Source organism: Rhinoraja longicauda, chromosome 15 (assembly GCF_053455715.1).
Source record: "Rhinoraja longicauda isolate Sanriku21f chromosome 15, sRhiLon1.1, whole genome shotgun sequence".
Lineage (NCBI taxonomy): Eukaryota > Metazoa > Chordata > Chondrichthyes > Rajiformes > Arhynchobatidae > Rhinoraja > Rhinoraja longicauda.
Window position 1 is genome coordinate 37602780 of NC_135967.1, and position 23489 is coordinate 37626268.

General features: G+C 44.7%; 1 protein-coding gene across 1 annotated transcript in view; it reads right to left on the minus strand.

Annotated features, from left to right (window-relative positions):
• Positions 1-12162: 12162 nt before the first annotated feature.
• The window catches only part of LOC144600288 (uncharacterized), a 38508-nt gene continuing 27181 nt past the window's right edge, over positions 12163-23489 (minus strand). The window contains exons 14-16 of the mRNA XM_078411853.1: positions 20342-20407; positions 18778-18847; positions 12163-18149 (exon numbers count right to left, since the gene is read on the minus strand). Coding sequence (XP_078267979.1) covers positions 17995-18149; positions 18778-18847; positions 20342-20407 — 291 coding nt within the window. The 3' untranslated portion in view covers positions 12163-17994. The remainder of the gene's footprint in view (positions 18150-18777; positions 18848-20341; positions 20408-23489) is intronic.

Genomic DNA, 23489 nt, shown 5'->3' on the forward strand with positions numbered 1-23489 from the left:
GCTCCAAAACCCCACCCACCGCCACGTCTGAGGCATCCACCATCAGCGCCGTGGGGGCGGAGGAGCGCGGGTGCATCAGCATGGTGGCGTTGGCGAGGGCCTGTTTGACCGCGACAAAAGCCGTCTCTGCAGATGCGGACCATACCAACTCTGCAGGGTTACCTGCGAGGCATAGAAAAAGGGGGCGCATGACCCGAGCTGCTGCAGGCACGAACCGGTGATAAAAGTTCACCATGCCTACGAATTCCTGCAATCCCTTGATGGTAGTAGGACGTGGAAAAGAGCGGACCGCCTCCACCTTAGCTGGCAAAGGGGTGGCTCCAGCCGATGTAACCCGGTGACCCAAAAAATCTACCACCGACAGGCCGAATTGGCATTTGTCCGGGTGCAGAATCAGGCCGTGGTCCTGCAGCCTCTGGAATATAGTGCGGAGGTGGACTAAGTGCTCCTGGACCGAACGGCTGGCAATCAAAATGTCATCGAGATAAATAAACACGAACGGCAAACCTCGACCCACACGGTCCATGAGACGCTGAAATGCCTGAGCTGCGTTTTTAAGGCCGAAAGGCATGCGCAACCACTCAAACAATCCGAACGGAGTAATGGTAGCCGTCTTTGGGATGTCCGGCGGATGGACCGGGATCTGATGATACCCCCACACCAGATCGATCTTTGAAAAAATTGTAGCCCCCTCCAGGCTAGCTGAGAAGTCCTGTATGTGCGGAATCGGGTAGCGGTCCGGCCGTGTTGCCGCGTTAAGTCGGCGGAAATCCCCACATGGTCTCCACCCCCCAGATGCTTTGGAAACCATGTGCAAGGGTGAGGCCCACGGACTACTTGTAGGCCGCACAATTCCCAGCCTCTCCAAGTTCAAGAACTCCTCTCGAGCCATGGCCAGCTTTTCGGGTGGGAGGCGCCGTGCCCGGGCAAAAACCGGCGGGCCCTCGGTCGGAATGAAATGCACCACCCCATGCTTCTCGGAAGGTGCATCGAACCGCTGAACGAGGAGCTGCGGGAACTCCGCTAGGACCGCATCGAACTGACCGGGGGCCTTGGTGATGGCCTGGATCGCTGAACTGGGTGTTGCGGCGCTTGGAGGGGCCGCAGGCCCCGTACTTCGGGGCTGTACGTCGGCCGAGGGCTGCAGGCCGCTACCGTGGACGTCTACGACCAACGAAAACGCCCATAGGAAGTCCGCACCCAAAATGGCCTGACCCACATCCGCCACGATGAAATCCCAACGGTAGGTCCTAGACCCAAAGGACAGGGACATAGTCCTCTTACCGTAAGTGCGGATGGCGCTACCGTTCACTGCAATAAGGGGCGGCCCCTTCCCCCCCGCTTGAACTTCACAGCCGTAGGGAGGCACAATACTCACCACCGCTCCCGTATCCACCAGAAACACGATCCCGGTCTCTTGGTCCGTCACGTAGAGGCGGCACTTACGGCCAATCGAAACTGCCTCTACGTTCGATCGGCCCAGGCATTTCCCGGAAACGTACACGGGGCTCTGCAACTTCGGGCATCACTGCCCCACTGCCGATGGAAGAAACACCAGCCGCTTTTATTCTGCCGTGCTGGTTGTGCCCGCGACCAATAAACATGTTCTGTAGCCCCCTCTTGCCTGGCAGACTGCGAAATAGCGGCCGAGCCGTCGCTCTCCCGGCCGCTCCCCCGACTGCCGCTGGGCCTCGAGACACGATTGACCGAGTCGTCCCGGTTGTGCCGCTCCCTGACGAGCACGTCGGCTTTCTCGGCGAACGTCTCCGGGTCGTCGAACGAGACGTCGGCCAACACCAGCCTGACGTCCTGGGGTAGCTTCTCTCGAAATGCCGCCTCGAACATCATGCACGGCTGATGGTCGCCCACCAAGGTCAGCATTTCCATCATCAACTCGGACGGCAGCCGCTGCCCCAGCGCTGGTAGATGGAGCAGCCTCAGAGCCCGCTGGTTCTGGCTCCAGCCGAATTTCTTCAGTAGGAGCCTCTTGAGCCCCACGTACTGCTCCGTTTGGGGTGGACTGGTCAGATACTGACTGACCCTCGCCGCCACCTCCGCCTGCAGACAGCTCACCAGGTGGTGGAACTTCTCCAGTTCGTTATCTGCCTTTTTAATGTGGAACTGTGATTCCGTCTGTACGAACCACAGGTGCGGCTGATGGGCCCAGAACGGCGGTAGGTGAACCTCGCCCGCGCTCGCTCCCACCTGCGACATGCTGCGTGTTTTCTTCGCGTTCGGGTCACCAATGTAGTGAGTCCACAACGAGCGTCTTTGTTCAAAGTCTTTATTCGAAGGTATTTGCAAACAGACTGCAGCTTTTGGACACACACTACTTAACTAGGTATAATAATCTAATCTCATCTTTCCAGCTGGTCGCCAGACACAACTATATCCCGTGCTCCCGCATCTCGTGCCTCGTTAGCCCAACCGAGGGTTCGAGACCCCCCCGCTAATCCGTATGTCCCTACAATACAATAAAACCACTAACACTATATGATACTACACAGAAATTACTAACCCTATATAATACTGCACTATATATTACACAATTAAACTACTAACACTTTATAATACAAATAACACAATATAACACTATATAAAACTCTCATCATGTTTCAAGAGTTGAAAAGGAGTAGGGACCTTGGCTTACTTCTGCCACCCAGCCGCAGATCTACAGTAAGATTAAAATTAAGCAATTCCATGCTGTACCAACCTGGTCTGCATTTCTTGTTCTCCCCAAAAGCAGATGGAACATGGTGCTATGGTGAGATGGAACTATGCATGTATGGTTCCACAAGAGCCATGATCACATTGAATGGCGGTGCTGGCTCGAAGGGCCGAATGGCCTACTCCTGCACCTATTGTCTATAAGAGTATAGGTCTAGTAGGATAGAGTACTACCAGTTAAAGTTCTACATAGACAAGGATCAATTTGCAGTCGGTGGCATAGTAGTTTATTGCTGTGGGGTAATATGAATGAGGTGTGGGGTTTCTGGGGTATGGTTTGCTGGAGTATTATTCCACAAGGTTGTGATACTAACAAAGCATAGAACTGTTGAAGTATGGATTCACTTTACTCTGGTTCTGCAGGATTCTAGCACAACTGGCATGTGGCTCTGCATGGGGTACGATTCCACCATGGGGTGGCACAGTTGGGGTGTGATTCAAATGGAAGTTATCATAGAGAATGTCTCATCTTCACCTTATTTCTGCTGATATCTAATGCCTTATTCATGGCCAAGAATCTTTAGTTCTGAAATGTAAAGAATGGGGATAAGACCTTTATGTCTAGCGGTCTTGCTGCCCAGCTGCTGCTGCTGGTCAAGTTTAGTTTAGTTTAGAGATGCAGCACGGATACAGGCCCTTCGACCCACCGAGTCCGTACCGACCAGCGATCCCCGCATATTAACACAAGCCTACACACACTAGGGACAATTTACACTTATACCAAGTATACAAACGCAAGCCAATTAACCTACAAACCTGTACATCTTTGGAGTGTGGGATGAAACCAAAGATCTCGGAGAAAACCCACAAGGTCACGGGGCAAACGTGCAAACTCCGTACAGACAGCACCCATAGTCGGGATCGAACCTGGGTCTCCGGCGCTGCAAGCGCTGTAAAGCAGCAACTCTACTGCTGCGCCACCGTGCCGCCCCTCTTAATCCTTGTGAAGAGGAAGGTCATCAGCTGCAGAATGGTGCATTTTTATTTACTCTATAGCTTGGATTTGTTTTACTTGGAAGTTTAGGTTTAGATTTATTATTGTTGTTGTACTGAGGTACAGTGAAAAGTTTTGATTTGCATGCTATCCAATCAGAGTAGATAACTGTACATAAATAATCTCAAGTATAATTTCTACAACTTCAAGTATAGTAGATAGAGCAAAGGGTAAGATGCGGAGTGCAGAATATAATGCTCAGCATTGGAGCGCATCAGTTCCATAGCCAAAGTCTAATGTCCTCAATGAGGTAGAATTGGACAATTCCCTAGCTTATGGAAGGATTGTTCAGAAGCCTGATAACAGAGGGGAATGGTTGCTGATGAGTTTGGTGGTGTGTGTTTTCAAGCTCCTGTACCTTCTGCCCGATGAGAACAGGGAGAAGGAGGAATGGTTGGGGTGGGTCAAGTCTTTGATTATATTGGCTGCTTTTCCGAGCCAGCCTGAAGAGAAGGCAGAGGGATAATCTGACTGAGTTTGATAAAATAATGCAGGGTATAGGTAGGGTTGATAGTGAGAAATGTTTCCCTTTAGCTGAGGTGGGTATAACCAGGTGGCAAGAGTTTAAGGCAAGAGGTAGGATCGGAGGAATATTTTTTTCAAGGAAAGAGTGGTTTGAGTCTGGTACGCACTGCCTGGGGGAGTGGTAAAGGAAGGTGCTCTCACAATATTTAAGATTAACACTTGAAAAACCATGATTGGAAGGCAACAGGACAAGTGCAGAAAATTGGATCAGTCAGTAACTTCATGGTGGTTGGCATGAACACTCTAACCAAAAGACCTGTTCTTCTGCTGTAAGACACTGTGGCGGTACGATTCTGGAGGGCGTTCAGTTTTCATGAGATTTCTAAAGGAGTTGTGGATATTTTGGAGAGAGTGAACGGATTCCAGTAATAGGTTTAGTTTAGAGATATAGAATGGTAACAGGCCCTTCAGCCCGCCGAGTCCGTGCCGACCAGCATACCCCCCGCACACTAACACTATCCTGCACACTCTAGGGACAATTTTACCAAGCCAATTAACCCTACAAACCAGTACATCTTTGGAGTGTGGGAGGAAACCGGAGCATCTGGAGAAAACCCACGCAGGTCACGGGAAGGTACAAACTCCATACAGACAGCAGCCGTAGTCAGGATCGAACCCGGGTCTCTGGCGCTCTGCTGCTCTACCACTACTCTACTGCTGCACCACTGTGCCGTCCATAAAGGCAAACAAATTACATATCAAGCACTCAAAGCTAAAGCTTCAAATTTATAAACATGGACAATTTAAGAATTAGCTCAATGAATTTTGTTCTTTGTGGAGAGTGACTCAGACCTTGCATTTTACGTAAAGGAGTCCTGACTGTGGTTTACAACGAAACTGTGTCAGGCAGCACTTGAAACCTTTTTAGTCAGGAGAGCAAATATGAGTCATTCTAAAAGAAAATAATTAGAACACCACTCCCTTTTACCTCAATATACACCCTACAGTTAGACGAGTGTGAAGCCCATGAACAGTCCCCAGGGTGGAGAAGATATACTGATAAATATTATGAATCACTCTGCATATATGTATTTTCACATATTCGGTGCAATAATACGTTCATAAGAGATAGGAGCAGAATTAGGCCATTCGGCCCATCAAGTCAATCATGGCTGATCTATCTTTCCTTCTCAACCCTATTCTCTCAACTTCTCCCCATAACCCCTGACACCTCACATAATCAGACTCTATATATATGCTTCTCAAAACGCAAACTACAACCACACAAGTTGAGGAATCTAAGAAAGTAAACCCAGACACAATTAAGCCTTTGACATTCAGTCATTAATGGCATCACACTGAGGGTGTTGGCATTTGGGGCAAATATCCAGGGAGCCCTGATCCCTTTGCAATTTCTTTTCCCTTCAGGGATTTATCCAATTCCATTTTGGAAGCTGATATTGAGTCTGGTTGCACCAGATCTCCAGGATAAGCTATTCAAATCATAGCATTTTCTGGCATTAAAGAAATTCCCTTTATCGTATGCTGGTCTGTTTGTCAATAGCAAATTTATAACACCTGCTTATTAGTTATTTTGCTACTGGGACCAGCTTGCCTGCATCTAAACTTTCAGACATTGACAAGACAGCAGCTTGAGTATCCACCAGCTCCATCCTAATTAGCAGTCTGTACCCTCTCCTATTCCTCTGCCTTGTCCTTTATTATTGACTTTGGAAATGACTCGTTTAATCATCCTGCCGTGTGCTCCACGAGCTGGTATTTGTTAGTCATTCATCATCCCCACCCTTCCTTTGATTACCGTATCAGAACACAGGGACAAAGTCTCAGGGTAAGGGATCGAGCATTTGGGATTAATGTAATGAGAAATTCCTTTGCTCACAGGCTTGTAAATCTTTGGGATCCTCGATCCAAAAACTCTGAGGATGTCAGTTGTTCACTCAATGCAAAGACGAACAAACCTTTGGACACTAAGGAAATCAGGAGATGTGGGAATAGGCACAAGGTGATTTTGAAGCGGAGGAACAGTCATGGTTTTACTGCACGATGAAGAATGTTCAAAAAAGATTATTAGTTTCCTTGTGCAGGAAGGAACTGCAGATGCTGGTTTAAACCGAAGATAGAGAGAAAATGCTGAAGTAACTCAGCGGGACAGGCAGCATCTTTTATCCTTGGTGTGCACAATAGAATTGGGGAGTCTCGGGAGGTGCTTAACTTCTACACAAGATGCTGAAGGCCAATAAAGTAAATCGCAGTAAAGCCGATCAATGGCATTTATCACAGGCACCGACCGCTTCTATATTGGAAGCTGAAAATTCACGATTGGTTAGTTTAGTTCAGTTTTGATGCAGCGCGGAAACAGGCCCTTCAGCCCACCGAGTCCACGCCGACCAGTGACCCCTGCACACTAACACTATCCTACACCAGGTACAATTTACAATTACACCAAGCCAATTAGTCTACAAACCTCTTTGGAGTGTGGGAGTGAAACCAGAGATCAAGGAGAAAGCCCACATGGTCAGGACCAAACCCAGGTCTCTGGCGCTGTAAGGCAGCAACTCTGCCGTTGTGCCACTGTGCCGCCCCCAATTGATTGCTGTGAATATTTTTAATTTAGTCACCTGTTTCAATTTGATCAGAACCTACCAGCTAGTTGTGGGAGAGGAGGGGGAGGTGAAGTGAAAATGAGGAAGTTGTAACAGAGGCTATTGGCAGTATAGGGGCAGGCCGATAGCTGGAAGTCTTCCTGAGGTCTCCAGAGACACCAGGCTCCAATTAACCGAGTAACATTGCAGAAGGTTTTCCTTGCAGCAATAATTAGAGTTGTGTAGATTTACACTGAAGCTTCACGTAGCAGCGGGAGGGGTGACAGTACGAGTGGATTATGGCTCCACAGTGAGTTTGCATCTCAGTGAAATCATTTCAATTGGAAACAGACAGCAGCTGAGTGTGGTTTATGCTGGTTCTGACAGCAGGTGTGAAATGTGGGTCTGGTAGCATCTCTGGAGAAAAGGATTAGGTGACGTTTTGGGTTGGAACCCTTCTTCAGACCTGGGAGGAGGTAGAAGTTGTACTTTCAGTGGCACTACAATTGGAGGAGATACATGCACGGGAAAGGGGAGAACAAGAAAAGTGGTGCAATGTGTTGCAAGACATTATTCTGACAGATCATAAGCAAACCTCTCCGAGTCAAAACACTTTGTATTGCAGTTACCATCTACATCCTCTGTTACCTGCCTCGCTGTCTGATGAATGGTCTGTTATCTTTCCATCAATCAAACAAACTCAAGAACGTCTGAAGAAGGATCACAACCCTTCACCATCAACATCATCTATTCCTTTTCTCCAGATTTGCTGCCTGACCCATGGAGTTACTCCAGCATTCTAAATGTAGGAAAATAACTGCCGATGCTGGTACAAATCGAAGGTATCACAAAATGCTGGAGTAACTCAGCAGGTCAGGCAGCATCTAGGAGAGAGGGAATGGGTGACGTTTTGGGTCGAGACCCTTCATCAGACTGATGTCAGGGGGGTGGGACAAAGAAAGGATATAGGTGGAGACAGGAAGACAGTGGGAGAACTGGGAAGGGGGAAAAGAGAGACAGAGGAACTATCTAAAGTTGGAGATGTCAATGTTCATACAGTTGGGCTGCAAGCTGACCAAGCGAAATACGAGGTGCTGTTCCTCCAATTTCCGGTTAGGCCCACCCCCTCTTTGTCCCGCCCCCCTGACATCAGTCTGAAGAAGGGTCTCGACCCGAAACGTCACCCATTCCTTCTCTCCTAGATGCTGCTTGGCCTGCTGAGTTACTCCAGCATTTTGTGATACCAGCATTCTGTGCCTATCTTCAGTAAGAACCACCATCTGCAGTTGCTTCCTAAATAATTCATCAGTTCTTTTAACGTATGTGCAATTCACAACAGAATACAAATGTGGCGTTAACTGCTGTTGCGAGCCTCTCCTGGGCAATCTCAATGGACATCATGGGCCAGCTCTTATTTACTCCAGTGCGCCCCTCTAGCCCTGCAGAGAGGGCCATACAATGACTGGGCATTGAGATAGCAAGGTGATTTCAAAGACGTGTTACAGAGCCACCTGGTGACAAAGAGGGAACGTTGCTGTGAGGATTCAGTCTGTTTCCAGTAAATCACCTGTAAATAAAACACTAGTCAGAAGACAGGTAAAATAACACAGAAAGTGGGAGAAATGGAAAATAAAGATGGTGGTGATGAGCAAATATCCACAAAAAGAGGAACTATTTTTTTTGCTGCATTGCTCTAACATTAATCATTAGATCAGTAGAGACGCAGAGTCTCTCGCCCAGAGTAGGGGGATCGAGAACCAGAGGACATAGGTTTAAGGTTAAGGGGGAAAGATTTAATAGGATCCTGAGGGGTGACCTTTTCACACAAAGGGTGGTGGGTGTATGGAACAAGGTTCCAGAGGAGGTAGTTGAGGCAGGGATTACTGCAACGTTCAAGAAACAATTGGACAGGTACATGTATAGGACAGGTTAAGAGGGATATGGGCTGAATGCAGGCAGGTGGGATTAATGTAGATGAGGCATGTTGGTTGGTGTGGGCAAGTTGGGCCGAAGGGCCTGTTTCCACACTGTGTGACTATCTGCAACTCCATCCAGCACACAATAAAGCTCCCTAACACTATTCAATTATTTAACTTGCAAAATGAATTTAACGCTTTTTACCAATACCAAAGCAAATATGAATAGTAGAATGTAAAAATAAACAATAATAAAATCAGTGTCCAACCTTAAAACATGAAAACAAAGCCTGGCATGTGTTTCAATGGCTAGTTGTAGCTAGAGTACTGGGCATTACTGTAACTGATCAGAGTGCCCTTTTGTTGAGGAATAATTGGCCCCGTGCCTGGTTGTGGATTGTTCTTCCATATTTTGTAAGAGAAAATATATTAAATTATTCTACTGGCACGGAAAGAACAATGAGGGGCCTGGCAAGGGGGAGCTGCCGAGAACAAAAAGGAACATTTGGGGACTACACTGAACACTTTGTAACTTTGGCGACTCTTTGGCAAAACAAAGACTTTCACTGTCACATGTGATAACAAAGTATCGATCGATCAATCAATCAGTGCAGTGTGACTGCACTGGCTTTGAAATGGCCACCAAGTCTGCCGCACTCACCCATGGCGGTAAAGTCATAAGTGATAGGAGTAGAATCAGGCCATTCAGCCCATCAAGTCTACTATATCATTCAATCATGACTGATCTATCTTTCCCTCCTAATCCCATTCTCCTGCCTTCTCCCCATAACCTCTGACACCTGAACTAATCAAGAATCTATCTGACTCTACCTAAAAAATATCCACTGATGGCCACTACAGCCTTCTGGGAAAAGAATTCCACAGATTCACCACCCTCTGACTAAAGAAATTTCTCCTTCTTAAAAGAACATCCTTTAATTCTGACGCTATGACGGTAGCGGTAGCCCAGCGGTAGAGTTGCTGCTTTACAGCGAATGCAGCGCCGGAGACTCAGGTTCGATCCTGACTACGGGTGCTGTACTGTAAGGAGTTTGTACGTTCTCCCCGTGACCTGCGTGGGTTTTCTCCGAGATCTTCGGTTTCCTCCCACACTCCAAAGACGTACAGGTATGTAGGTTAATTGACTGGGTAAATGTAAAAATTGTCCCTAGTGTGTGTAGGATAGTGTTGATAGTGTTAGTGTGCGGGGATCGCTGGGCGGCGCGGACTTGGTGGGCCGAAAAGGCCTGTTTCCGCGCTGTATATATGAAATGACCTCTAGTCCTAGTCTCTCCCACTGGTAGAAACATCCTCTCCACATCCACTCTATCAAAGCCTTTCACTATTCTGTATATTTCACTGAGGTCCCCCTTCATTCTTCTAAACTCCAGCACGTACAAGCCCAGTGCCAACAAACATTCATCATAGGTTAATCTACTCATTCCTGGGAACATTCTTGTAAACCTCCTCTGGACCCTCGCCGTCCTCAGAGATGGTGCCCAAAATTGTTCACAATATTCCAAATGCGGCCTTACCAGCGCCTTATAGACCCTCAACATTACATCCCTGTTTTTGTATACAACCCCTCTTGAAATAAATGCTGGCATTGAGTTTGCTTTCTTTACTACTGATTCAACTTCCAGATTAACTTTTTGTGAATCCTGCACCAGCACTCCCAAGTCCTTCTGCACCTCCAATTTCTGGATTCTCACCCCATTTAGAAAATAGTCTACGCCTTTATTCCTGCAACCAAAATGCATGACTCCACACTTTGCTGCACTATATTCCATCTGCCACTTCTCTTCCCACTCTCCCAACCTGTCCAAGTCCTTCTGCAGAGTCCCTGCTTTCTCTACACTACCTGCCCTTCCACCTATTTTCGTGTCATCCACAAACTTTGCCACAAAGCCTTCAATCCCCTCATCCAAATCATTAATAAACAACGTGAAGAGTAGTGGCCCCAGCACCGACTCTTGCGGAACTCCACTCGTCACTGTTATCCACTAGTAAGGTATCCAGTGCAGAGAGGGGAGGGGTGAGACAGTGGTGGCTGGACCAAGGAGGGGTGACGATGGAAGACAGTCCAGTGGGTGACTGTATTCAGTTATTTAACTTGTGAATGAGTTTAATGTATACACAATACCAAAACAAATATGAATAGCTGAATATAAATTAATCTGCACGGATTTGGAATGTGGGAGGAAACCGGAGCACCCGGAGAAAACACACTGGGAGAATGCGCAAACTCCATACAGACAACACCCATAGTCAGGATCAAATCCGGGTCTCTGGCACTGTAAGGCAGCAGCTCTACCACTGCGCCACCCCGTCCTGGTTCCACCTACTACTCACCAACTTGCCTGCCCACTCCATTTGCCCTTCACCTCTCCCCTAAAGTTTCCCCTTATCCTTTCCATACTAGTCATATTCTTGCACTGGTAGCTTTGTGTTCCTGCTTATAATCTTCATGTAACTGTGTCCACTTTCACCCTCCCGCCACCCCTCCTGGCTCCATCTGCCCTTTCTCTCCTCTTTGTCTGCTTTCACCTATCACTCGTAGAACTACAGATGCTGGTTTAAATCAAAGATAGACACAAAAAGCTGGAGTAACTCAGTGGGACAGGCAGCATCTCTGGAGAGACGGAGTGTGATGTTTTGGGTCGAGACCCCTCTGTCTGAAGAAGGGTCTCGACCCGAAACGTCACCCATTCCTTCGCTCCAGAAATGCTGCCTGTCCCGCTGCGTTATTCCAGTTTTTTGTGTCTATCTGATTTAAACCAGCATCTGTAGTTCCTTCTTCCACCTATCACCCATCTAGCCCTCTACCACGTTCACCCCTCCCACACTGGCTCTGTCTCTCGGTCATCCTTCACTGCTCCTCCCCCTACCTCACCCCTCCTTTCTCCACGCTGGCCTTCCCTCTCTACACTCAGTCTCGAGGCAAAGTATTGAACAGAAGCGTCGACAATTCCTTTCCCCGCACGGATGTTGCATGACCCGCTCGAGTTCCGTGGGCCCGAAATCGCCACTGGAATCATCAATGGAATTGTCAATGGAATCGTCAATGGAATCGTCAATGGAATCATCGATCCTGGGCAATTCCTCGGCATGTTGCTGGTGAAAGCCAGCAAGAATGAGCTGCACCATGGTAGTGTGTACGGAATCCAGCCGCAAAGTGTGGTGACAGATCTTGAGTCAATATATCTTGCATGTTCACCAGCATATGAACCAAATACGCAGACAGACTCTCACAAACCACTGTACCTCATCTGGAGATAAGGGGACTTCACTATGTATCCGTGGCAGTGGAGAGTTCTCAAAGCCTTCACTGGCATGAAAGAACAATGTTCTGCACAATGGCAGTAACATTGCCCATTGAATTAAAGAAACATACTTCACAAGTAGCAAACAAGATATGCAACTGAAATTTTACAATGCATTTATTAATACATAGCCACTGTAAGAAATATACTTAATATCAAACATTTCATAACATGGAGTTAAATCTCTCCATTATTGTGTTAGCGTAGTGCATGTGAACAGCATTAAGTGTGCAAAATTGATTCCTTAAACATTTCTTCAGACTTTTCTGTACAAAACCACACACTTTCTTAAAAAAAAGTCCTAAGAAACAAATCTTATTTACACATCAAGATATAAGCAAAAGACAAAATAGTTCCTATGCATTAGTGAAAAGACCACAAAGGACCTATCAAAAAAATATGCCATATTTCGAGCAACAACAAAATCGGTTAAACCTTTCGTAAGTGTCATTTAAATGCTTAATTACTTGGTGGTTGTGTGTTAGTCTAAGAATTGAGGGCTTAAATCGTGAACTATAACCCCACCTTGTGCTTCTCTAACATCACTTTTCTATAAGGAGAGTGTTGTTAGTAATTCATCAAAACTCTTAGAAATATGACTTGTATTCAGCTTCTAATAAAAAATGCAAGGCAGTAGTTTACACTTTTCCAATAAATTCAAAAATCAGGGTAGGCAGCATAATGAAATAGGGGAATATATTCTCTCCCCACCTCCCCACTGCATCCAGTCATTAACTTTCTAAAAATTAATTAGAAAAATAGATGTAGGAATGGACGTTGACTAACAGCAGGAAGCTCAGGTAGGTCAGATTAGCACGGCCAGATGCAGAGGAAAGGTCTATCTGTTGTGCTCCAAGGCAACCTCAAATCAAAAACTCTCATTGTGCCAGTGATGTGTAAGCAGAAATTCCCAAATTAACATTCAAAATGAATTGACATCTGCTGCCAACATGAAGACAATTTTGTGTCACTTAATCCTGACTGAACACTTTTGAGAACAAATTACCTTTGATCATCTAATACATAAAGGTGAATTTTAGTTTTCATCATTTGTACTTTAGTTAAAGTGAAGATAGACTTTAGAGGTTATACTTTAGAGATACAGCGTAGAAACAGGCCCAGCAGCCCACCGAGTCTGCACTGGCCAGTGATCACCCCGTACGCTACCATTTTCTTACACACTAGGGATAAAAAAAAATTTTTTAAACCAAAGCCAGTTAACCTACAAATCTGTACTTCTTTGGAGCGAAGGAGGAAACTGCAGTACCCAGAGAAACCCCACGCAGTCACAGGAAGAACGTCCAAACTCCATACAGACAGCAGCCGTAGTTAGGATCGAACACGGGTCACTTGCGCTGTAAGGCAGCAACTCTACCCCTGCGCCGCCATGCTGCCCTCGTTGCAGGAATAAGCTTCATTTGGTATAAGTTAGGTCTTCACAATAGACAATAGGTGCAGGAGTAGGCCATTTGGCCCTTCGAGCCAGCACCGCCATTCTATGTGATCATGGCTGATCATTCTCAATCAGCACCCTGTTTCTACTTTCTCCCCATACCCCCTGACTCCGCTATCCTTAAGAGCTCTATCTAGCTCTCTCTTGAATGTATTCAGAGAATTGGCCTCCACTGCCCTCTGAGGCAGAGAATTCCACAGATTCACAACTCTCTGACTGAAAAAGTTTTTCCTCATCTCTGTTCTAAATGGCCTACCCCTTATTCTTAAACTGTGGCCCCTGGTTCTGGACTCCCCCAACATTGGGAACATGTTTCCTGCCTCTAATGTGTCCAACCCCTTAATAATCTTATACGTTTCGATAAGATCCCCTCTCACCCTTCTAAATTCCAGTGTATACAAGCCTAGTCGCTCCAGTCTTTCAACATATGACAGTCCCGCCATTCTGGGAATTAACCTAGTAAACCTACGCTGCACGCCCTCAATAGCAAGAATATCCTTCCTCAAATTTGGAGACCAAAACTGCACACAGTACTCCAGGTGCGGTCTCACTAGGGGCTAGTCTGAGACCCCACTCTAGCAACGTCAATACTTACCTTTTACCCCTCAATTCCTCCTCCCCATGGTTCCACCATCCCCTCTGACCACCAAACTCCACACCACTACCACTTTGCTGTCACCCAGTGGTCCCGAGTCTTCAATTAGCTGGGGGCCGATGGCCCTGCAATGTACAATTACCACGCCTTCCACACGTCTAATAAATAAAACTAATCACTGCCTCCATTTGATGTTGTTCAGTAACATCCACAGCATTAGGTCTCAGGAACTCATGAGTTTAGCATTCGGCCCACAGCAGAAACAGTCAATAGTACACTACCTCGACCACCATCAAACACATGCACATTAGGCCATTATTTATTGTGTGATTAGTTTTAACCAAGAACAGATTGACAATGCACAGAGCTTTATACCAAGGTGGAAGCCCCAACATTGACACTGTGGTACCAATGGAAGTTTGCTCCCCAAAATAAATTAATTTATCTTTTGGGCATTACGAAGAGGTGACTGCAACAACTCTCAATACATTCCTTGAATTAGCATCAAGCACATAAATATACAGTGCTGCCTCCAAGTGCAGGTCAATATGGTGAAGGGCAAAACATTACCCAAAGGACTTCCAAATAAGTGTTTCATTTCTCTTACATCAATATCTGTAATAAACTATTGCTGCAAGGAAAACTAAGACTTCCCAATATACACCTATTTCTCTTTTTTTCTGGTGGGGTGAGGGGACAAAAATCAACATCAAAAATGAACGTTGAAACTAGAATCTTAATATTCACATTGAATCGAAAACATGCAATGAATACAGTAGAAGTGACAATTAGCATTGTTAATTTCGGTCATGAAGAATATAAATGGACACCAGAGTTGATACTATAAAGGCAAAGACATCACCATCTAACATGCGATCTGTGATGCTCTTATTAACTGCTGAGATACCCCCTCTGGCATTATTCCAAACTAGCTGAGTGGAATCAAAAGGTGTGCATTTAAAACACCATTATGAAAGTGCAGCATACTTCTAATAAAATCAAGATTTCATTTTAAATCAAGTGTACATTTACTGGGTATGTGCAAAATTCTCTCTGCGCAAAAAGGGTCACAATGACAGGTGCAAGTTGATGCATTTGGACTTGCAAAGGCTGGCATGGTACCCTAGTGTTAAATTCCTTTGTATGCTTTCCTTTCTCTTTGTGGTCTTCTTAACCAGTAATCTTTTCAAATATAATGACAAGGTAAAGGGATTTTTTTTAAAAGAAATAAACCACTTCATGTCTATCTTTCCTTGCATGTTTGTGAAATTGTTCTAACAATGACCCTCATAAATAACTAATGTACTGTACACATTTACAGTTAACAGACAAGAGGACACTCTAACATTTCCACTTATCTGGATGAGTGAAGCTTCAAAATCCCTCAAGGAACTCAACACGATCCTAACATTTACATTGCATTGACATTGAAAGGACCCTTGTAATGGGAAATGCTTTCCTGGGATTGTTAAACCCGTTCCTTCTTTTCACCAATTCATTCCCCCTTGAAGATATCAACTTTACACTGTTTCAGTTGCTCTTCATGAAACATTATATCTTTTATTGGCACTGGGCCATATAGGACAATAGTCAATAACCATATAAATATAACCATATAACAATTACAGCACGGAAACAGGCCCGTTCGGCCCTACCAGTCCACGCCGACCACTTTCTCTGACCTAGTCTCATCTACCTGCTCTCAGACCATAACCCTCCAATCCCCTCCCATCCATATACCTATCCAATTTACTCTTAAATAATAAAATCAAGCCTGCCTCCACCACTTCCACCGGAAGCTCATTCCACACAGCCACCACCCTCTGAGGGTACGTTTGTGTACAATGTGTGCTAAAAAAAAAAATCAACCTTGCCATTCAGCTACAAGACATTCATGTTACATGATCATCACAACTACATCTTCACAATCCCAGAATCTAAACTTAGTCAGTATCAGGAATCTTTTCTCAGCCAACTTTATTTCACTTTCTCCAGAGGCTTGGATCAAAGTGATTCTTTTTCTCAATGTAGTGATTATACCGTCAACCCTGACCTATTGCATGGTTTAACGTAGGGTTGATAAAAACAGCATCCTGTCAGGTCAACCCATAGCTGAAGCCTCCCTGTTCCCAAATGTGTTCAGATCATCTGTAAAGCATTATCCTTGCAATGGTGATTCCCCTGCAGGTTTTTCCAAATAGGGTGCCACCTAGATAAATCAGGAGTACCACACAATATTTCAAATGCAGAAAGTTGTGTCAGATTGCTGGCTAAGTTTTGAAAGGTAATTTAAAACTGCCTGTTCTCACCACTCTAACAGCCACGGAGATGTAGATTGTCAAACATTTAATGTGTAAAAGATGTTTTTTCTCACATTTCCCATTGCATCTTTTTGCCATCACCTTAAATCCACGTCCCCATGATTTCTAACCACCCTCCACCTGAATCAGATTCCATCGATTTACTCTATCTACACCTATCATGACCTCGTCAACCTCAGCTGAATCGCCTTGCAGTCTCTGCTTCACGGAGAACAACCACCTCTGCTCCTGTCCAATCTTAAAGCTGAAATCCATCAACCCTGGAAACATTCTCGTATTTTGTCTTCAAAATAATCTAGCCAAAATAATCTGAAGAAGGGTCTCAACCTGAAACGTCACCTATCCATGTTCTCCGGAGATGCTGCCTGACCCGCTGAGTTACTCCAGCATTTTGTTGGCTTTTGTGTAGCCAAAATAATTGTTTGGAGTTTTTGAAGTTGGCTGGGTGTAGTTCAGCCCGTAGAGCCAGTGTGAATAAGAATACAATTAGACAAGTAGAAGAAATCCAAAATGGGATTGCTTTGCGATTGTGTGTAGAAAGCGGAGAAAAATGCAAAGACTGAGATGTTATAATAACAGTGGAACTAATTATTAAACCTCTCCATTTGGCAACTGCTTTCAAAAATTGTTCTGAATTCAATACAAAATAAGGAAATCAATGCAGGCCTGTCATCATCAGGTAAGGCAATATTGTGTTCAACATTTCCATGTCAAACTATGCACAAGTGCTGACCAGCCTTCTGGGCACTCCTTGCACTTTTTGTTTAATTTTCCCATTTCATTGACTATTCCATAGAAACTAACCTGCTACGAAAAAATTCCCAGGTACTTTGCCATGATGCAACAAAGAAAATAAGGACCAGAAATTGTGCAAGTTAAACCCTTTTGGAAATGAAGGATGAACAGACCAGATCGGGAACAGGACTGGAAATAATAGGTAGGTAAATGCCGAAATAATCAAAACTCAAAGGGTTCCTATGTCAAAGGTCTCTGCAGAGACAACTTTTGCAATGCACTTGTTGCATTCAGCTGATGCTAAATATTCATTATCACACAACCGCACCCAGCATGAAACCCATGCCTGGTGCCGATCCAAAACCAGCAGTTTCAAAGAAACATAAGGAAAAGATAATAATAAATAATCTCCTATGATGTCTTTCCCTTTCCTGAACAATTCACCTATATGGTCAACCAGAGCTTCAGTTCATCATTACCCTTGCTTATATTTAGTGATAGCTTGGCGCGAGCACTTTGTGGAAGAGAGATGGAAATGTCACTAAAGGCGGCCAGTTTACCAGCCCGAAGCTGACCTGTCCATTTAACTACATAGCTGTCTCTTTTCTAATTATGTTAGCTTTTGTCAAAAGGAAGAGCAAGGTCACTTTTAGGACACTGAATCGTGGATAATTCTGCTCACTATTCTAATGTCATTAAGTGCAAGCTAAAGGAACACACGGTGTCTAGAAATGTGCTGCCCGTTAATGAGGAGATTATGCTTTGCAGCTGTAATGCAATGTTCTACCGTTTCAAAGAATTGCACCCATCTAGCAAAAAAGCTAGGTGCCCTTTAGTTGTCGATCAGATGGGATCCTTGGTTTCAAGTGTCGCTGTCAAAAATAGAGATGTCGCTGGGGAAAAATGTGACATCGCTAGCCTCTTCTGCCAGTTCCAGTAAGGTTGGTAACATATCGGTCTCATCCACTTCCTCCTTTGAGAAAGGCAGGCTGTTGCAATCTCGACTTTCAACTTCATCTGAAAATATGAGCGAGGAACAAGAGGAAGGTTTACAGAGAGTATAAACGAATGACCGGTCATTGTCACACTAAGCAACTGTTCCGAACAAACACATCCAGTCAGTCTCTGACAAAACACGTGATGTCAGTCAACCCAGAAACTTCCCAATGCTGGATTGGATTGGAATACTTTATTGTCACATGTGACAAGGCACAGTGAAATTCTTTGCTTCCTCACCCAAGGTATGCAAATAGTTGGCACGTAAATGGCGTTAACAAAGTTACAAAGTACTGCCGCCAACTCCTCCTTTGTTCTCCCCCCCCCTCCCCCTCCTCCTTTGTTTCCCCCCCCGCCCTCCCTTCCCCCCCTCCCCAGTGGTCCCCCCATGCCAAGTCCTCAATTGTTCATTGTTGCTCCCCCTCCTTTATGCCGGTCCCCCCACCGCGCGGTCCTCCATTGCTCATCCCCCTTCCCACCTCACGGTGGTTCCCCCACGTCCTCATGGTCGACACAAGAGGCTCGCGTCAGACCAAGGTGGCATTGCTTAAAATTGTGCAAAGCCAACAAACAGATACTTATCTATAATCTTCCATTATTAATTTAATAATCTGATATAATATATCCAAAATCAGCAAGTGCAGTTTACCTTGTTTGACCTGCAATTCTGTATAATCTTGTTCCTCTTGTGCATCATTATCTTTTTGTCCATTTGGCCTCTGCAAGAACAGGTTCAATAATACTTAGCTGCAACTCTTAATTTTTATATATCAATGTGACAAGGTATGAACATTATTAATTCCACAATTTTGATTACAACAGAAAATGTTTTCTGGTTCCTTAAACCACTGACAATTATGGTTCTTGTGATCGACATTTTTGACCAGACTTAAAAAAAAAGAAATTAAGGCAAATTTACTATCTTCTAACCTAAAATTGCTAACATCGACTGCAGCACTCCAATCAACATGCTTTTTCAGAAGATAAACCTACTCCTAACTATAATTTCGAAGCCTAAAGACATCTCTCTACCTCTTCAATCTGGGATTAACTATTTTCAAATGACATGATTTTAAGCAGCCGTAAATCCTTTGTTGGACAGAAATTGAACATTTCACTCAGTTGGTGGATGCATGGTCTGGGAACAGCTCCATTCAAGACACAAGAAATGGCAGAGAATTGTGGATGCAGCCCAGACCATCACACAAACCAACCTCCCTTCCATTGACACCTCACGCTGCCTCGGCAAGGTCACCAACACAATCAAGGAAGAGTCTCACTCCCTCTTCTCCCCTCTCCCATCAGGCAAGAGGTGCAGAGGTGTGAAAATGCACACCTCCAGATTCAAGGATAGTTTCTTCCCAGCTATTATCAGGCAACTAAATGGTCCTCTGATCAGCTCGAGTGTGGTCCAGACCTCCCATCTACCGCACTGGACTACCTTTAATCAGACTTTATCTTGCACTAAATGTTGTACCCTTTATCCTTTACCTGTGCACTGCTTGATTGTAATCATGTATAGTCTTTTCCGTAACTGAATAGCACACAAACAAGAAGATTTTCACTGTAGCTCGGTACACGTGGCAATTATAAACTAAACTAAATATGGGAAACTTTAAATTTCAGCATGAAAAGAAAGAAATCCTTGACTAACATGAAAATTGTTGAATTCCTTTTCACAGGCCTAGGTGTGGGTACTGTTCTAGTCATTTAAGCTTACTTAGCTGTACGAGGTTAAGAGAAACTGCCAACTCGAGCATGGAGCTCGAAAATCACAATGCTGGCTTGAACTGGCTTACAAACTGTCTAGCCTCATGGTCCGCACCATCTGTGTGATACCTGTCGTCAGGTGCTCTTCCTACTAGAATTATATCTCTCATTGCAAATGTCAGATTGGTCATTCATTAGGCAGAGATATACCCATAAAACAGGTACCACAAAGTCCAGTTTCACCCCCAAAATGGTTTTCCAAACTGGTATGAGATGAGATTCCATTAAAAGGAAATCTGTTCAAGTTAAAAATTCACAAGACATGCAAGCAAAATCAGAAACATTTTATCTATACAAGAAAAGACCTGGCACTTTTTTCTTTATCCTTCTCACGTTTTGCAATCTTAGGTAAAGGGCACCAATCTGCTCTCTCTTGACTTTCTGCAACCAGCTGAAAATAGACCAACTGCTTATAATGATATAATTTTCCGTGAGTTGGGTACCTTGCTGTAGTCCAGTTCTACTTCAGGAAATGTTGTTACTAATCCTCCAACTGATGGGTTGTAGAGCTGGGGATAAAGAAGTAATCAGAAGTGTAACTGCTTAACCGAAGACACACTGCACTCTTACTAAAGTGGCTTAATGCCTCTCGTGAAATCCTTAAATGTAAAAGATCTTATAACCAAAGTGCTTCACACAGTTTGTGGGTCTTGTGCGTGCTTTGGGCTTTCTAGAACTCAATGGTTCTCCTTGACTACTCAAGATCAGGTTATTTAAGATGTTATTAAAGATGAACATAAATTGCCACTTATTTTCCCCAAGACACACTATCTTGGAGACACAGTATGTCTCTATGAGTCTATGACTCTAGACAAGTATGTGGATAGGATAGGTTTAGAGGGATATCAGCCAAACGCAGGAAAGTGGGACTAGTGTAGATGGGACATGTTGGTCGGTGTGGGCAAGTTAGGCCGAAGGGTCTGTTTCCACGCTGTATGACTCTATACTGACATGTGGAAACTGATTTTTAACTCAATTCATGGATCAAAAGCAAAGACAACTAATTAACTTCATCCCACGCTCTGCAAATTCTCTGACATAAAAATGGCATTGTGCAACAAATTCGCAAATTTGCTGAAGTCTTCATATTTTAATGCGGCCTTGATGGTAAGACTTGGAAGTTAAGAAGAAACAGCCCATTCTTAAGAACACTCAATATGCAAGTCTCCCACTGGCCTGAAAAAAACAAATTCCTTTGACTTGATGAATAAGCAGAGAACTGCCAAATTATCAAGAACGACTGATTGATATTTTGATGCCACTGTTTGCATTCACTTTCATGGTTCATATCTGTGTCAGTGCTTGTTCTTCACCTTGCAAATGCATGCATTATTTCTCCCCATTGGCCTACCTTTCCAAAAACACAACTATTGAAAGAGAATTAGATCTGAAATTTTAGCATAGAAACATAGACATAGAAACATAGAAAATAGGTGCAGGAGTAGGCCATTCGGCCCTTCGAGCCTGCACCACCATTCAATATGATCATGGCTGATCATCCAGCTCAGTAGCCTGTACCTGCCTTCTCTCCATACCCCCTGATCCCTTTAGCAAAAAGGGCCACATCTAACTCCCTCTTAAATATAGCCAATGAACTGGCCTCAACTACCTTCTGTGGCAGAGAATTCCACAGACTCACCACTCTCTGTGTGAAGAAATGTTTTCTCATCTCGGTCCTAAAAGACTTCCCCCTTATCCTTAAACTGTGACCCCTGGTTCTGGACTCCCCCAACATCGGGAACAATCTTCCCGCATCTAGCCTCTCCAACCCCTTAAGAATTTTATATGTTTCTATAAGATCCCCCCTCAGTCTTCTAAATTCCAGCGAGTACAAGCCCAGTCTATCCAGTCTTTCCTCATATGTAAGTCCCGCCACCCTAGGGATCAATCTGGTGAACCTTCTCTGTACTCCCTCTAAGGCAAGAACGTCTTTCCTCAGGTTAGGAGACCAAAACTGCACACAATACTCCAGGTGCGGTCTCACCAAGGCCCTGTACAACTGCAGCAGAACCTCCCTGCTCCTAAACTCAAATCCTCTTGCTATGAATGCCAGCATACCATTCGCTTTCTTCACTGCCTGCTGCACCTGCATGCTTGCTTTCAATGACTGGTGCACCATGACACCCAGGTCACGTTGCATCTCCCCTTCTCCCAATCGATCACCATTCAGGTAATACTCTGCTTTCCTGTTCTTGCCGCCAAAGTGGATAACCTCACATTTATCCACATTATATTGCATCTGCCATGCATTTGCCCACTCGCCTAATCTATCCAAGTCACTCTGCAGCCTCCTAGCATCCTCCTCGCAGCTAACATTGCCACCCAGCTTCGTGTCATCCGCAAACTTAGAGATGTTGCATTCAATTCCCTCGTCCAAATCATTAATATACACTGTAAATAACTGGGGTCCCAGCACTGAGCCTTGCGGTACCCCACTAGTCACTGCCTGCCATTCCGAAAAGGACCCGTTTATTCCTACTCTTTGCTTCCTGTCCGCCAACCAATTTTCTATCCACCTCAACACTGAACCCTCAATACCGTGTGCTTTAAGTTTGTACACCAATCTCCTATGTGGGACCTTGTCGAAGGCCTTCTGAAAGTCCAGATATAACACATCGACTGGTTCTCCCTTATCCACTCTACTAGTTACATCCTCGAAAAATTCTATAAGATTCGTCAGACATGATTTGCCTTTGGTAAATCCATGCTGACTTTGTCCGATGATTTCACCACTTTCCAAATGTGATGCTATCACATCTTTAATAACTGACTCTAGCATTTTCCCCACTACCAATGTTAGGCTGACTGGTCTATAATTCTCTGTTTTCTCTCTCCCTCCCTTTTTAAAAAGTGGGGTTACATTAGCTACCCTCCAGTCCTCAGGAACTACTCCAGAATCTAAAGAGTTTTGAAAAATTATCACTAATGCATCCACTATTTCTGAGGCTACTTCCTTAAGCACTCTGGGATGCAGCCTATCTGGCCCTGGGGATTTATCTGCCTTTAATCCATTTAATTTACCTAACACCACTTCCCGACTAACCTGGATTTCCCTCAGTTCCTCCATCTCATTAGACCCCCGGTCCCCCGCTATTTCCGGCAGACGGTTTATGTCTTCCTTAGTGAAGACAGAACCAAAGTATTTGTTCAATTGGTCTGCCATCTCCTTGTTCCCTATGATCAATTCACCTGTTTCCGACTGCAAGGGACCTACATTTGCCTTAACTAATCTTTTTCTCTTGGCATATCTATAAAAGCTTTTGCAGTCTGTTTTTATGTTCCTTGCCAGTTTTCCCTCATAATCTATTTTCCCTTTCCTAATTAAGCCCTTTGTCCTCCTCTGCTGGACTCTGAATTTCTCCCAGTCCTCTGGCATGCTACTTTTTCTGGCTAATCTGTATGCTTCATCTTTTGTTTTAATACTATCTTTGATTTCCCTTGTTAGCCACGGATGCACTATCTTTCCTGGTTTGTTCTTTTGCCAAAGTGGGATGAACACTTGTTGTAGTTCATCCATGCGACCTTTAAATGCCTTCCATTGCATGTCCACCGTCAACCCTTTCAGCATCAATCGCCAGTCTATCTTGGACA